The following is an 18,478-nucleotide window of genomic DNA, read 5'->3' as shown; positions in this document are numbered from 1 at the left end:
TACTCTCCTGCAAAGTTTTACTGGCAAATATTTACTGGAAAGTAAACGAACACAGCTACTACATAAATATCATGGTGTAACAGTTAAATGTGATCTCACTTGTAAAACAACCACAAATCATATGTTGCAGTCCGCCATCTCGTCATCTAAATGTCATTTCAAAAATGACATTGTTCTCAATACAGCCAAAGAAATTTGCGCTGGTGTGTGTACGTGTGCAGGTAAAATAAGAGAAAGAGAGACACAATCAAAGAGAACAGGGTTCACTAACAGAAGGTTAGGTCATCTGCCCAACAACAACAAAATCAACTAAACAACCCTGTGGCGATGGTGGCGCAAATTCCCACTAGGCTGTCAAAATTCTTTTAGTTTTTATTTGCATTAGAATGTGTAGCAGCCACAAGATCATCAGATCTATGATTATAAACGTGTAAATTACAAATTAAAGCAACTAAAATGTGAAGAAATTAACAAAATGTGAAAAAATTTAAAATCCAAACAACGTATTTGACGTTCTAGTGGGATTGTAACAACTCTGGAATTGCAAAAAATTTTTTCAGCTGGGTAGGCAGTGCTGCCAGGTCTTTTTCGCAAAAAATCGTCAAAATTGAGAAATAAAATCGTCAAAAATTTTCGGTAAATAAAACTGGTCAAAATCAATTAAATTGTGAGATTTTCAAAGGGTGAACGAGCTAATAGAAAGTTTACCAATGCCCTTACTTCAAAAATATTGGGGGTTAATTAATTTTTTTATTATAGTTTTATGCCCATATTCACAAAACTTAAAGTGGCATTAAAGTAGGCTTATTTGACAGATTTCCTTTATAGAACTGTCAAATAAACCTACTATAAGGCTGTTTTAAGTTTTGTGAATACGGGTGTTAGTTTTTTTCCTAAATATATAATTATTTTCATAAATATATAATTTTTCACAATTTTAATTATGGAAATATACACAAAGAGTAACACGCTAAAGTAATTCAAAATCTACATCGCCCTTAAAACTTAACCATTTTTCACATTAAAATGATACGGATTTGTCACACAAAGTGAGCTATAAAAGACAATTCTGAACTTTTTTTTCTAATTTGAGGCTAATGTCAATGCAAATAGAGCAACAAAAAAATCGTCAACTTATAAAGGGATTCAAATCCAAAATCGTCAAGCGTCAAAGTGCCAAATTTTGGATAAAAAATCGTCAAAATGACGTAAAATCGTCACGACTGGCAGCCCTGTGGGCAGGTGACCTAACCTTCTCTTTGTGAACCCTGAAAAAGAACGTTGTTGTAAATAGTTCTGTTCGCGTACATTTCCAATCAAAATTTGCCACTTTGAGTACGCGAACACACGCAATGTTAACACAGAACTGTACCGCAATTCTGTAACTTATAACGAAGTTCGTTTAGTTAAATTAATCGACAAAAAATTCGTTTGCACTAACGATTATGTTATTCTCTAAAGGCCAGTTTACACTATACGTCTGATTGATGATCATTGTGATAGTATTAGTGAAAAACAAAGGTGTATGCGTCACACCTACACATGATCATCAGTCATGGCCAAAAATCAAAATCACTTTGATTTTTTCGATGAATGACGCCTATCGATTACAGTTTACAAAGAAATGTGTAATCAATAATTGGCAGATATTGGAAAACACATTATGTGCCAATTAAAGCAATAAAATGAGAAGTAAACTATGAAAAATGAAATAAAATCAAAGAAAAGAAAAAAAATCGATGTATCGTTTTTGGCAAAACCTGTAATCAACACGTACACTCGATGATTGTCAATCAAACGTATCGTGTACACTGGCCTTAATTCCTCATTAAAAGAAATCGTTATCTAGTTTTTCTCTCCGGCAACTCTCCCAAAAACAACGAAAAGCACAAAGAGGAATTGACTAAAATAATAAGAAATTCTTTTGAAAGCTTGAAATTCTTCTTTTATTTAATATAAAAACATCACAAACCTAAATAAAATGTACACAATTATTTAGGCAAAGTGTTATCAATACCAATTTATAAAACTTTTTTATATTACGAAAAGAACGCCACCAGGCTTGTTAATTTATTGCACACACACATATCCTAAATGTTTTAAGAAAAAAAAAAACAAGAGAATAATTGCTCCTTAATCCATTGTAAATAATTATCTTTATTTCTTTCGCCAAAGTAAACACCAAATAATTTTCCATCGTTTAGTTCTCGATTTTCGATACGTTGACGAAAACAGTTGATTTTAACGATGTCGATGATCGTTAAAAGAGGGTACTGAATACCAAATTCTTTAAAATTTCTGCTATCGCTTTTTAACGAAACGATTTTCGATAAAACCCCGTACTGAATTCCACTACGGACATCTAAATACCGTCAAACTGGCTGGCTGCTTTCAGCTGTTCGCGTGAGATCACCTTCATAAATCCACCTTGCACAAATATCAATGATAAAAAAAACATTTTTATTAAAATTTCGCCGTAAGTAGTGAGGAAATGTCCTACTGAATGAAATCAGTGTGTTTTTTTGCTTTAAAATCTTTTATCTAAAATAAGTAACCAGCGAAAAATACTGCGAAATAAGAAGTTGGTACCGCCCTTATTACGATATCATTCACATTTTATCGTGTTTCAATAAAGTAACCACGAAAAACATGCGTTTTCAACCATAGACGGTAGATACTACAGATATGCCAAGCGACTCTTTTTTTGCGCTAGCTGCAAAGATTAGAAATAAGCGAAGAAAATTGAGAGAAGAGAGACATTTTGAGAGTACCGTTAATGAGCAATAAAACTTATTTGGCTAGTTTTCAGTCGATTGTGGACACTATTTTGCTTTTAAACATAACATTATTTTTACAAAACATTTGTTAACTTTGTTGTTAGCTTATTTTTGTTAATTTAATTATGTTTTTAATAGTTTTTATGTTCACTGATTTTCTATTTTTTCTCTCTTGAGGTGACTCTTACGAATAGCACAAAAGAAAACGTCAGATTTCTAATCGTTGCAGCTAGACGCCAAAAAAGTGGGAGAGTGAAGACTTATCTTTATATATACATTGTTTTTGTTTTCAACTGTGAAAAGCGAACATAGTACTTACCTGGTACTAACTTCTTTTTCACCGTTATGGGCGGTACTACGTTCGCTTTTAGCGAAATTTTTTCACGACTACTTTTTTTAAATAGTAAATTTAAAGGCAAAAAAACTTTCTGATTTTATTCAGTAGTACATTTCCTTTTAGTTTATGAAACAATATTATTAAAATTATTATGTTATCATTAAGATTTTTTTAGTTTTTCGCAAAAGTAACCACGAAAAACATGCGTTTCCAACTGTAAAAACCGAACATAGTACTACCCTTTAAAAATCACATTTTTCGCCGGTTACTTTTTTTAGATAACAGACTTTAAAACAAAAAACCACGCTGATTTTATTCAGTGGATATTTCTTCATTACTTAAGGTGGGTATTAAGTTCGTGTTTCACCGTGAAAATGAATATTTTTTCACGATTACTTTTTTATATAATAGATTTTGAAGCAAAAAAACGTGCAGATTTCATTCATTATGAAATATAAAATAAAGTTTCATGTTTTTAGTAAGATTTTTGTAGTTTTTCAAAAAAGTAATCGTGAAAAACATGGGTATTTCACTGTGAAACAGGAAGTTAATACCCACCTTTACTGTAAAATTTTAATAAAACTTTTATTTTATATTGATAAATGTGTAGATTTCCAAAAAGTAACCGGCGAAAAATATGGGTTTTCACCGGTGAAAAACAAAGTTAGTACTAGCCTTTAATTTGTACGGTAAAATAATTTGTACGGAACAATTAAAGGTGATCTCATTTGTACAGCAACATAAAAATCATATGGGGAATTCGCCATCTTGCCATCAAGCTGATCGCCGTTTTGCCAACACAAACAAAGAAATTTGTTTGCGTGAGTATGTACGTGTGCAGAAATTGTGCGTACGTGAGCAGAGAATATGAGAGAATAAAGATAACAACAAGACTGATTTATAAGGTGGTCTCTTTTGTACAATAACCACAAAGCATATGTCATAACATCGCGATAAACGAACATGTTGTTGTTGTAGCCACCCTTGCGTGTGGAAGGGGGGTAGCGATCCTTGACCAGCCTCTGAGAAGGCTATATCGTTCCGGTACATAAAACCTTTCGCAGTGGGAACGAAAACGAACATGTACCAGCATTTAGTGTTAATCCATTGTACAATAATAGAAGGTAACATCACCTGCCCAGCTGATGAAATATTGCAATCTCAGAGTTGTACCCAAATACACTCTTATGTCAAATGGTTTGTTTGGAGTTTAAATTGTTTTCAACAAATTGTTTATTTTTCGATATTTTTATTGTTTTAATTTATAATTATAATTTATATATTATTAATCACAAATCATTTAATTTTTTGGCTGCTGCACGTGGATTTGCAAATAAAAACTAGAATGTCAATTTGACAGTGTACAGAAATTTGACAGAAGAGTGGGAAATTCTACCCCCAACCCCACAGGGTTGTATAGTTGATTTCGTTGTTGTTGGGCTCGTGACGATACCTTCTATTATTGTACAATGTGTTAATCCTACCTTGCCTAAGTATACCTTGATAATTTGAATACTTGAAAACATACCTTCGCAACCATGTATATATTACACAAGCGAGCAAAAATTAAATTTCTAGAAGTTAGAGATGTGGTTTTACTCCAGGAACAAGTATCTGATGTGTGTTTTATGTGACAAAGGCTTGTAAAGCTAAACAAGGCGGAATGTATGCAAGTTATTGCAGAGGAGTTTACGAAGGCTCACCCGCCGTTGTTCCAAAAATACGCTTTAGATTTGTGTTCCTGGGGCCCAAATTTAAAGGTGTTCAAAAATTGTGAAAAACATGTGTCCGCTCTATGATATGCAGTTTTTATCCTTTATTAATAGATGCTATCGATAAGAGGGAATCCAATGATAAAATATAGATCGCGTCGTGTCCGTCTGTCACAATGAAAATTTTCCCATTAACATTCTATTAAAGAACAGGGGCAAACTTCTACATATCATTCGAGTGCTGTCCGATTCAAGTTTTAAACTCAATAATAAGGGGCCTCCATTTTATAGCCGAGTCCGAACGGCGTGCAGCAGTGCGACAGCTCTTTGGATAGAAGTTTATACATGGCTAGTACTTCACAAATGTAGCCAGCATTAGGAGGGTCTAACCACCCCTACAAATTTTTTTCTGATGGTCTTACCAGGATTCCAATCCAGACGTTTAGCGTCATAGGCGGACGCGCTAACTTCTACGCTACGGTGGCATCCATAACATATAAAGCCATGTCCATTCGTCTGTCTGCAGAAATCACGCTACATGCTTTAAAAATTAATATAATTAACTGAAACTTTGCATAGATTCTTTTTTTTTTGTATGTAGCCAGGTGTAGTTCGAAGATGGCCTATATCGGATTATATCTTGATATAGCCCCCATATAGAAGGATCGGCCGATTTAAGGTTTTATGTCCATTAAAGCCACATTTATTATCCGCTGAAATTTAGCACAATACTTTGCGTTTGGCTCCTCAACATTCGTACTTGGTATAGTTAAGATTAAGCTATATTTGGATATAGCTGCCATAAGACCAAAGGCCTGCGCAAGACTTCATTTGGGCTTTCAAAACATACTAACAACCATGAGTACTTCAAGACCTAACATGAGTATTTCAAGACTTTATTTCTTTGTTTAAAATACAATATTGTGTGAGACAATTGAGAACTGAATAAACAGATAACAATTCGTCGCTGTCATGCTATCTTGTTCCGTACGCCACTTTATTATACCCACCATTGAGGGATAGGGGTATATTCATTTTGTCATTCCGTTTGCAACACATCGAATTATTCATTTCCGACTCTATAAAGTACATACATTCTTGGTCGTCGTAAAAATCTAAGACGATCTAGCTATGTCCGTCTGTCTGTTGAAATCACGCTACAGTCTTTAAAATGGAGATATTCAACTACCGGCACGGGATGACTGAGCATCACGCGGATTGTAGCCCTGAGCTCCGATTTGTGTAGTATTCATCGTCATTACGATAAGCTCAGCTAGGAGCTACCGGGTGCGTCTACAGGTTGGGGATAGTGGAATGCTTCATATACGGAGTAGCTGCAACTGCAGTCGCGGACAATCAGCGGTATCGAGTCGAGAGTGTCAGTGATGGGTGCCGCTCGGCCCTTGCAAAAATACTGAGTGCCTATGACGCTCGAGGCTTAAAGGCGTTATTGGCGCCTTTAAATAACCAATGGCCATCATGTTCCTGCGGCGATAGGTCCTTTGGATCGGGGCGACCTTGCCATCTATAAGAGTTTGACGAGGATCGCCACCAACCTCCACATGCAAATGTCGCCACTACAACAACAACAGAGATATTGAGCTATGAATTTTGCACCGGACTATGACGAAGGTTGGTTTTATTATATACCCGTGGTGGTGGGCATCCAAAGTTCGGTCCGGCCGAACTTAATGCACTTTAACGTGTTTATTTTGAGATGAAAACACTTTATGTTTGCCAAATGCATTGAAATAGGTCATATTTTTTTGCATAATTTAACCTCAATTTGTCGAAAACTAAATGCGATACGTGAAAAAGTGTTCTTAATCTTACACAAACCGTTCCTAACTCAAAAATAGCGAATGGAACAAGATAGCATTAAGCCGACGAATTGTTCACAGGTAACAATTGTTGCCTGTTAACAATTATTATCTGTTTAACTCAGTTCTCAATTCTCATACAATGTTGTTTTTTAAACAAAGAGTTTAGGTCTTGAAATGCTCATGTTAGGTATTGAAGTACTCATAGTTATTATTGTCTTGAAAGCACTAGTAATGGTGTAGCGCAGGCCTTTGATATAGACTTATCTCCCGATTTAGGGTCTTGGGCCCATAAAACGCCTATTTATTATACGATTTCGATGAAATTGGGCGGTGGCTTATATAAATCGTTTCGACTTCTGCGCCTTATATAGTTCAGATCGGTCTATAGTTAGATTTAGCTGCCATATATACCGATCTCCCAATTTAAGTCCTCGGACCCGTAAAGTGAGCTGTGTTAGGCCCTACGACATCCACGTTCAATATGATCTATATCTGGATAAATGTCATATAGAGCGATCTTCCGATTTAAGGTCTTGGGCCCATGAGAGCCGCATTTATTATCAGATTTCGCTGAAATTCGGCATGGTGACCTATGCTAGACTTTTCGACGTCCGTGCCCTATATGGTTCATATCATTCTATATTTAGATACAGCTGCTATATTGTCCAATATTCTGTTTTAGCAACCTGAACAGTGAATTGTATTCATCAGTCCAAATTGGATCATGTTTCCATATAGCTACAATGTGTTCATAATTATGAATTTTTTCAGGTTTATGACCAAAGGTGGTTAACGTATACTATATACGAGATGGTGGGTATCGAAAGTTCGGCTCGGGCGATCCTAAAGCTTTTTTACTAGATGAATACGAATTTCTCAAATTTCTGTGGACGCGCCCGGTAGCTCCCAGCTGAGCTTGTTGTATTGACGATGAACACCAAACAAATCGTAGCTCGGATTTCCAACTCAATAAGCCGGGACGCACGGGTTGACTATGATCCCCACAGGTTTTTTTTCGTTGATTTATTTTACATGTTGTGCTACCGTAAATATAATTGTAAACAATGACTGAAATTCAAAGCCGATTGACCATCACGGCGTTAAATGATTAAATGTTGCCAAAAATGTGGCAACAACGTTTTGAGACAAATGTCGCCAAAACATGCAGAAAGTCGCAAGAAAGGTTCACATCATACGATTCCCGAAATGTCAGTAAAAGTTAATAAATTCGAGGTGTGAGGAGTGAAAATTCGACATTTATATAATAAAGGGTGCAAATGGAACCTATATATGCGAAAAAAAGTTGAAGTTTTTAGTGTCGTCATAACATGCGTTTGACAAAAATATATATATATATATATATATATATATATATATATATATATATATATATATATATATATATATGAGAGCTATATCTAAATCTGAACCAATTTTCATGAAATTTATGTAATGTCGAGAGTCATTAGAAAATTTTTCCTGCCAAATTTAGAGAGAATCGGGTAACAAATGACCATTTTATTGCATTATTACTGCAAATCGGGCGAATATATATGGGAGCTGTATCCAAATCTGAACCGATTTTGAACAAACTTCTTAGATATTGTTGTCGGCATCGAGGAAAGAGTTGTGCACGATTTTGGCATTTTTTGACCAATCTTGCCTAAACTTTGTACAGTGCTTTCCCTGACGACTATCGCATTATTTGCGAAGTTAATTCGAAATCGGTTCAGATTTTAATACAGCTCCCTTATATATGTTCGTTCGTTAGATGTTGAGAAATATTGTAATAAATTGCAAATTTTTTAACCGATTCTCTTGAAATTTGGCAGGAAGGATTTTCTTATGACTCTCGATATTACTGGTCAATTTCATACAAATCGCCCCAGATTTAAATATTACTGTCTAATATGTTTATCGCCCGATTTTCACTTCTAAAGCCATTGCAATCGCATTTTTTGATCAATCTTGCCAAAATTTTGCACAACGCATTCCTCGACGACTACTACATTATCTGAGAAGTTTGCTCGAAATCGGTTCAGAATTAGATTTAGCTCCCATATTTATGATAAATCAGATTTTGGGTAATTTGCAATAATGTTTTTATTTGTGAACCGTAGTTATTACAGTTTGAACATATTTGCTCAAAATTCGATACGGATTGTTTAATAACTCATCCGAAAACATCCGCCGAAGTCCATCAACATTGGATAAGAATTGGATATAACTCCCATACTGTACATATATGGTAGGTGGAGGGTATCATACAGTCGGAACCGCCCGACTTTTGCCCTTCCTTACTGGTATTAATTGAGCAAAGTTTTTAATTTTTTCTGTTTGATGATGAGGAATAAATATTTTTTACTTTAAGGGGTCTTATGCAAAAAGCTTTCTCTTTTTTTTGTATTTAATTACAGCTTTCATCCTGACAATATTATCATCTCTAGGCATTACTGTTGGTGCCCACCGTTTATATGCTCATCGTGCATTTAGAGCAAAACTACCTTTGGAGGTGCTGATACTTTTCTTTCAGACAATGGCCTTTCAGTTTTCAGCATATCATTGGGCTCGCGATCACCGAGTTCATCATAAATTTTCGGAGACCGATGCTGATCCACATAATGCTAAACGAGGTTTCCTTTATGCTCAAATTGGTTGGCTTTTATACAGAAAACAGCCAGAAGTGACAATCAAAGCAAAATCAATTGATTTTTCTGATTTGAAAAGCAACCCTCTGGTAATGTTTCAACATAGGTAAGATTATCAGAAGAGAAAATGATGTTGAAGTCGTCATGCTAATAATGCAATGATCAGCAATGGGGGTTATGGCGAAATACTGTGATTGGGAACGTTGTACAAAGGGCTTATATAATTCAAAATTCGTATAAAAATCAATTTGTGTTTGTAGGTTTGTGTGTTCCTTATAGACTCAGAAAGGGCTGAACCGATTTTCTTGAAATTTTAACTGATGGTGCATAATGATACCGTGGTGAAAATAGGGTACTAAATTTTTTGATATCTGAATGGGGAGCGGAACCTCCCCCTTACTCTAATTTTCAGAAACGTCAGATCTCGGAGATGGGTGGTGCGATTTAAGCGAAATTATGTGTGCCCTCTTATAGTAACCTACAAAAAAAAATTTGGTATCCGAATTTCAGATGGGGTACCTAGGGTGGGCGCCCCACCCCAAAACCTACCAAATATATTTATATACACCAATCACGACAATATGGGACTCAAATGGAAGGTATTTAAGTTTAGAAATCGTATTTGATATCCAATTGTCGGACCAAGTGTTTGGGGGACCATCCCAACCCCCAAAACACCCCTTAATCGTACATATTTACCGACCATGGCAATATGGGACTCAAATGAAAGGTATTTGCGAATAAAATACGAATCTGATATCCAAATTTGGGACAAAGTTTCTGGTTGTTCACCCCTTCCCCAAAACACCCCCCAAACAGGACTTATTTACTGGCCATGACAATATGAGGCTTAAATAAAAGTATTTGAGTGTAGCACACGAATCTGATATCCAGATGTGGGACCAAGTATTTGAGGGGCCGCCCATCCCCGAGAACATCCCCCAAAGAAGACTAATTTACGACCAAAGCAATATGGGGCTTAAATGAAAGGTCTTTGGAAGTAAAGCACGAATCTGATATCAATGTTCGGAAAAAGTTTCTATGGGGATACCCCACCCCCATAACACCATCGAAATAGGAAGTATTTGGTGACCATTGCAATATGAGGCTCAAATAAGAGGTATTTTAGAGTAGAACACGAATCTGATATATATTTTGTAAGCCAAGTCCCTGAGTGGCCGCCCCCAAAACATCCCCCAAACCGGTCATGTTTGTCGACTATGGAAAAATGGAGCTCAAATGATGGGTATTTGGGAGTAGACCAGGGGACGTCCCACCACCATAACAACCCCCAAATAGGACGTATTTGCTCACCAAGGCAATTTGGATCTTCAAGACCCATATTCATATGGGATTCAGATAAAGGCAAGCGATATACTATTTTCGTTGTATGGGGGACCGGGCCCGGTCCAGCTAGTTTTAAATGTAATTCAAAAACAAGTGAAAATGCATTATATTTAGACGAGACAAATCCCTTACATACATCATGGACGACAGAGCAACAGGGAGCTTCGTTCGCTGGTAATATTTACTATTATTAAAATCTAACTATATTTCGATAGCAAAATGACGCAATTAGTATACGTATCCACAATCACATCCTGGTGGGTTCAAAGACTAAGCAGTTAAAATTCACTTAATTTCTATTTTTCAGACATTACTTCATTTTAACCCTTATTATTTGTTACATCATGCCCACAATGGCAGCAATTTATTTTTGGAACGAAACATTTTCCAATGCATTATTTGTAACTGCTATGTTGCGTTGGATATGCGTCTTTCATGGCATAAATACCATCAATAGCTTTGCGCATCTATACGGAAATAAACCTTATGACAAGTAAGTGAAGCTCTGTTTTCGCCATATTCCATTTAGTTTCTATTTTCTTTTTTACAGAAATTACAATCCATCTGAAAATATTATAGCCAGTATTTTGACTGTGGGCGAAGGATGGCATAACTATCATCACGTTTTTCCCTGGGATTACAAGGCAAGCGAGTTGGGACACTATGCCCTGAATTGGGGTACTGTATTCATTGATTTCTTTGCAAAAACTGGTTGGGCTTACGATTTGAAGTCTGTTTCACCGCAAATGATTAAAAACCGTGTGCATCGGACAGGTGATGGCAGTCATCCCATTTGGGGCTGGGGCGATAAAGATCAAGGCATCGAGGAAATTAAAAGTGCAATTATATTTTAAAACATCCTATAGCGAGTACTAAACTGGCTAAAACTAAAATTATGAGAATCAACTTTGGATTTAACTTTATACTTGGTTCGCATTGTGTCTAATAACTCATGTTAGTCTACAACTTTTGTTTGCAAAAATTTAAGTTATATACTAGAAACTAAATTTTCGAAACCTTTTTTTTCATAGGATAATGGGAGGTGAAAACAATAAATCCCCATGAATTTTTAATATATTTGGATACGAATTGCCATATGTTCACGCAAAAAAAATTATTTGTTTCACATTACGGAAATTTTCGCCAAGTAAACTTCTTTTCAGAAAAACGGTGGATTTAGTGAAGAGGTCGATGTTATGACACACAATAACAGTAAAAGACTTGCATTTTTGAACAACTCCATTATGGTTTTGTATTGTGGTCTGCTGTATTCGTTATGCTATAAATGAAACAAACAAGAATTACTTATGGGAGTTGTTGATTTTGCACATTTAAATATCTACTTTGGGATGGATATTTCTTTATCGAGTAAATGTTACTAAACAATGTATGTGCCTTAAGGTACGTTCAGATTAATAAAATGATTTTATATTAAACTAGCTAAACCGGGCCCGCTCCGCTGCGCCTTCTTTTACTTTACAGGAAACAAAATTACACTTTGAATATTTATTTTCGACAATTAAAGAGCTTTTGGTGAAATACCATGCTACGAAAATATTGGGTTGCCCACAAAGTAATTGCGGATTTTTCATATAGTCGGCGTTGACAAATTTTTTCACAGCTTGTGACTTTGTAATTGCATTCTTTCTTCTGTCAGTTATCAGCTGTTACTTTTAGCTTGGTTTAGAAAAAAAGTGTATTTGATTAAAGTTCATTCTAAGTTTCATTAAAAATACATTTACTTTCTTTTAAAAAATCCGCAATTACTTTTTGGGCAACCCAATAGTATATCTATATCGTTAGACAAACAGTATTAAATTAAAATTGCCTTTATCTGAATCCCATATGACTTTCATTGGACTACGAATTCGCTCGGAGGGTTTCATGTCATTTAAGTCCATTCTTAAAAGACTTTATTTCAGTCCCATATTCTCATGATGTCAGATTTAGGGGTGCTTTCAGGGCTGAGGCAGTCCCCCAGACACTTGGCCCTGAAAAAGTATCAGCATCGTGCTCTTCTTTCAAATACCATTTATTTCAACACTATATTGCCATTGGCAACATATTGATAGGTAAATATTTGCCCCAAACATTTGGTTCCACATTTGAATATCAGATTCGTATTCTACTCCCAAATACCTTTAGTTGAGCCCCATATTGCGATGGTCAGTAAATAATTGCTGTTTGTGGGGTATTTTGGAAAAGGCGTAGACCCCCAGAAAATTGGTCCTGAAAGTGGGTATCAATTTCGTATTCTACTCGCAAACACCTTTCATTTGAGTCCCATATTGCCATGGTCGGTAAATATGTCCGATTTGGGGGTGTTTTGGGGGTTGGTGTGGTCCCCCAAACACTTGATCCGACAATTGGATATCAGATACCTTTTTATAATCATAAATACCTTTCATTGGAGTCCCATATTGTCGTGATTTGTCTATATATATATTTGATAGGTTTTGGGGGTAGGGCGGCCCCCCTAGGTACGCCATTCGAAATTTGGATACCCAATTTTTATTTTTAGGTTACTATAAGAGAGCACACACAATTTCGCTTAAAATGCACCACCCATCTCCGAGATCTGGCGTTTCTGAGAATTAGGGTAAGGGGGAGGGTCCTTCAGATATCAAAAAATGTAATACCCTTTTTCACGACGGGATCATTATGGACCATCTGTGAACATTTCAAAAAATCGGTTCACCCGTTTTTGTGTCTATAAGGAACACACAAACAAACACAACATGATTTTTATACCCACCACCGTAGGATGAGGGGTACATTCATTTGGTCATTTCGTTTGCAACACATCGAAATATCAATTTCCGACCCTACAGAGTAAATATATTTCAGATAGTCGTAGAATGACGATTTAATGATGTCCGTCTGTTGTAATCACTCTACATCCTTCAAAAATTGAGATTTTGAACTGAAATTTGGTACAAGTACGTCTTTTTGATGCACGCTGGTTAAGTTCTTGAACGGGCCAAATCGGACCCTATTTGGATATAATTGCTATATAGACCGATCGGCCGATAAAGGGTCTACTGCCCATAAATGCTTTATTTTTTATTCGATTTCGCTGGTGGTATGGTTCAGATCGCACTATGTTTAGATATAGCTGCCATATAGACCAATCTCCCGATTAAGGGTTTGAAGCCAATAAAACCTTTGTTTTTTAACCGATTTCGCTGGAATTTGAATCGGTGAGTAGTTTTAGGCCTGCTTACATAGGTCCCAAATATGGTTTAGATCGGACTATATTTAAATATAGCTGTCATATAGACCGATCTCCCGGTAAAGGGTTGGAAGCTCATAAAAGATTTATTTATTACCCGATTTCGAATAAGCACTCAATATCCGTACGGAATTTGGGTGCATTAGTTATCCAATTTTTACCGGATTGTGACGAAAGGGGGTTTACATATATACCCGAGGTGATGGGTATCCTAAGGTTCGGCCCGGCCGAACTTAGTGCCTTTTTACTTGTTTTATACAAGTAGAAACATTTTGTTTACATAAAAACCGATCAAATAGCGTTAACTATTAGATCAAAAAAAGGCTTTTTATTTGCCCTACATTCGATTGCATGTAAAATTTGTATTTCCTTGTTTGATCATAAAATTTAAAAATTTTGCTCGTATTGATTTAATATGACTTCCAACAACCGTGCTAAGAATGGTTCAAATAGGTCTATAACCTCTCTAGTTATAAACTAATCTCCCGAATTAATCTCTTCCCATGGAAGCCATCTTATACGATTTGGCTGAAATAGGATTCAAAGTACTCAAAGTACTCATTTGCCCTTCAATTAAGTTCATATGTGTGTCACGATTTGGCCCGGCCAAACTTTAACTTTTTTCGTTTTACCATTGTGGATCTTTGTATTCTTCGTCTTATTTTTTCCCCTTTTTTAAGACGAACACAATGGATCTAAGGTCTGCGAGTGAAAAGGCTAGTAACAAAGGTTGCTGGTCTTGTGCCCTCCTGTAAATTTGTTCTACTAATTAGTGTCGTCCAGCCACTCGCCATTTAGACTCGGCTTTAAAAAATGGCTGATTATATAAGCCACAAGTGGCCGATTAGCAATCGCAATCGTTAAAAAATCTAACAAGGTTCTATTCGATATTTCAATAGGTATGCAAAATTAAAGTCTGACTAGATTTGGGGAAAAGTTCTATATATTACAAGTAGTACGTAGACTCGGTGGTATAAGGTATTACAATATATAGTCGGCTCCGCCCGACATTTACCCTTCCTTCATGGTTTTAATTGTCATGTCACGGAGCACGCAATTTTGAGTCCAGTTGTTATGACTTAACATCTGCGCCAAGTATGCTCTTATTCGGTTCATAACTCGATAAAACTTGTAATCAGAATAAGATTGGTAAGACCGTCAATTATTATCAGATTCTTTTTTACCCTCCACCATACGATGGGCGTATATTAATTTCGTCATTCTTTTTGTAATTCCTCGAAATATTTGTCTAAGACCCCTAAAGTACATATATTCTTGAGCCAAGTCCGTCCGTCTGTCGAAAGCACGCTAACTTTCGAAGGAGTAAAGTGTGTAGATCGGTTGGGATTGTAAATGGGCCATATCGGTCCATGGTTTGATATAGCTACCATATAAACCAATCTGGGGTCTTGACTTCTCTCTAGAGGGCAGTTCCTTTATGATTTTGCTGAAATTTTTTCCGCTAAGGAACAGGGACAAACTTCTCACATATCAATGAGTGCAGTCCGATTTTAAATTAAAGCTCAATGATAAGGGGCCTCCTTTTTATAGCCGAGTCCGAACGGCGTGCCGCAGTGCGACACCTCTTTGGAGAGAAGTTTTACATGGCATAGTACCTCACAAATGTTGCCAGCATTAGGAGGGGAAAACCACCGCTGAAATTTTTTCTGATGGTCTCGCCAGGATTCGAACCCAGGCGTTCAGCGTCATAGGCGGACATGCTAACCTCTGCGCTACGGTGGCCTCAATGACTTTTACTATGGTCTCCTATATCCAAACCAAGTATGCCCCGAATCGGACCAATAGCATAGTAATTCTTATCCATTGTTCTTCTAATAAAGAGATACCGGGCAAAGAACTTTATAAATGCGATCCATGTTGGAGGGTATATAATATTCGGCCCGACCGAACGCTTTTATTTTTGCATAATAAAATATGGACATCACAAGTGGGTGACATTGATAGACATGCCTACAGCAGCTCATGTAATGTATAGATAATAAAATATTTTTGGATTATCAAAAGCACACATGGCTCAGAATGATAAGCACTAGTTTTGCATATGAGTCCCTAACTGCACTATCTACTGGGCTACTATCGCAGAGACCATCCCATCCACCGTCCAGAGATATCAGGAAGAATCTATATGATTTGAGGTTCAGCGCTGCAAAGGAGAACCTCTACGTCAGGCAGTCCAGTTAGTATTCCCATGGCACCTGAAGAGATTAGCCCCTCTTCTCCTCTCGGAGAAGTTCTGACTTAATTTCGGTTCAGCAGCCTCAACTCCTAAGATTGATGCCGACGTGTTAGATTCCAGATTCCACTGGATTCTCCTTAACTCATTCGCAAAGTTCCTAGGTCAGGATACTTAACAGAACTCAGCAGACGAATGGATGAGATAAAACACACTGCTGTAACAGCAACACCACTTACTATGGGAGCTATATCCAAATCTGAACCTATATGGCCCATTTGCAATCCCCAACGATATTTGAATAAGAAATATCTATATATACTTATATTTTCATTCGTTCATACTTCATGGGGTCGCAGATCAATATTCCGTGGTGTGGCAAACGGAATGACCTGTGGTGGTGGGTATATGAATAAGTTCTACTATCCCTCATTAACCGTCTTGATCAAGCTATTTGGTCTACAATTATTCCTGATTAGCAGAAATGTTGCATGTGTTGTTATGCTATAACTATATATCACTTTCTAAGCCCAAAGACAAAAGCTATGAATTTGGATGTAGCTTCCATATCAATAATCCGCACGATTTACACTTAAAAGTGCGTAGTTACAACAATTTTCTACGAATTTACACGAAATACCACATGGAATGTTTTTATGAAAGTTTTTTCTCCTCGCTGGATCTGGGACAAATGTTTTGTAAGTCGCTTGAGCTAAACTACAATATATGGGTTATGATAATAACTTTGAAACGTTTGTATTTCATTTGGTATTTAAATGATAAATGATCAAGCAAAGCAATTAATAAATAATTTATTTTGTCACGCGTCAAAATATAAAACAAAGTCTTCATTGATTAATATCAAAAAAAGTTGCACAATACACAGTGAAACTAGAAGAGAAAAAAATCCACGGTAAAATTTACAACATAGTATGAGGGGCATTTACTTAAAGAAAAGGAAAGAATAGAAAAGGAAAGGAAAGGAAATGAAAGGAAATGAAATGAAATGAAATGAAATGAAATGAAATGAAATGAAATGAAATGAAATGAATGAAATGAATGAAATGAATGAAATGAATGAAATGAATGAAATGAATGAAATGAATGAAATGAATGAAATGAATGAAATGAATGAAATGAATGAAATGAATGAAATGAATGAAATGAATGAAATGAATGAAATGAATGAAATGAATGAAATGAATGAAATGAATGAAATGAATGAAATGAATGAAATGAATGAAATGAATGAAATGAATGAAATGAATGAAATGAATGAAATGAATGAAATGAATGAAATGAATGAAATGAATGAAATGAATGAAATGAATGAAATGAATGAAATGAATGAAATGAATGAAATGAATGAAATGAATGAAATGAATGAAATGAATGAAATGAATGAAATGAATGAAATGAATGAAATGAATGAAATGAATGAAATGAATGAAATGAATGAAATGAATGAAATGAATGAAATGAATGAAATGAAATGAAATGAAATGAAAGCAAAGCAAAGCAAAGGATGAAGGTCATGGGAGAAGCCGTTGTACAAAATTTCACCCAAATCAGATAATAATTGCGCCCTATATAAGCTCAAGAAGTGAAGACCCCAGATCGGTTTATATGACAGCTAAATCAGGTTAGTCATCGCTTTAACGCGTACTTGGCACAGTTGTTGGAAATCATAACAAAACACCTCATGCAAAATGCCATTCAAAGAATTGCGTTCTCTAGTGGCTCAAGAAGTCAAGATTCAAGATTCGGTTTATATGGCAGCTATATCAGGTTATGCATCGATTTCAACCATACATGGCACAGTTGTTGGAAATCATAACAAAACACCTCATGCAAGATTTCAGTCATATCGAATTAGAAATGCGTCCTCTAGTGGTTCAAGAAGTCAAGATTCAAGATCGGTTTATATGACAGCTATATCAGGTTATGAACCGATTCAACAATACACAGTTGTTGAAAATCATAAAAAAACACCTCATGCAAAATGTCAGAGAAATCGGATAAAAATTGCGCCAATTGGCACAGTTGTTGGAAATCATAACAAAACACCTCATGCAAGATTTCAGTCATATCGAATTAGAAATGCGTCCTCTAGTGGTTCAAGAAGTCAAGATTCAAGATCGGTTTATATGACAGCTATATCAGGTTATGAACCGATTCAACAATACACAGTTGTTGAAAATCATAAAAAAACACCTCATGCAAAATGTCAGAGAAATCGGATAAAAATTGCGCCCTGTAGTTGCTCAAGAAGTCAAGATTCAAGATCGGTTTATATGGCAGCTATACCAAAACATGGGCCGATATGGTCCATTTACAAACCCAACCGATTTACACCAATAAGAATTATTTGTGCAAATTTCAAGCGGCTAGCGTTACTACTTTGAAAG

The 18,478-nt window shown here is 36.0% G+C and overlaps 2 protein-coding genes across 2 annotated transcripts in view; one reads left to right on the top strand and one right to left on the bottom strand.

The window, feature by feature from the left end:
* LOC106082580 (acyl-CoA Delta-9 desaturase) overlaps positions 1-11,498 on the top strand; it is a 50,006-nt gene extending 38,508 nt beyond the window's left edge. Inside the window, exons 3-5 of the mRNA XM_013245193.2 lie at positions 9,067-9,403; positions 10,952-11,137; positions 11,195-11,498. Coding sequence (XP_013100647.2) covers positions 9,067-9,403; positions 10,952-11,137; positions 11,195-11,498 — 827 coding nt within the window. The remainder of the gene's footprint in view (positions 1-9,066; positions 9,404-10,951; positions 11,138-11,194) is intronic.
* Positions 1-18,478, bottom strand: part of LOC106082590 (serine protease snake) — a 163,930-nt gene that overhangs the window by 80,832 nt on the left and 64,620 nt on the right. The window lies entirely within an intron of this gene.

Source organism: Stomoxys calcitrans, chromosome 2, assembly GCF_963082655.1.
Source record: "Stomoxys calcitrans chromosome 2, idStoCalc2.1, whole genome shotgun sequence".
Lineage (NCBI taxonomy): Eukaryota > Metazoa > Arthropoda > Insecta > Diptera > Muscidae > Stomoxys > Stomoxys calcitrans.
Note: the sequence above shows the minus strand (reverse complement) of the source record. Positions and strands in the feature narration are given on the sequence as shown.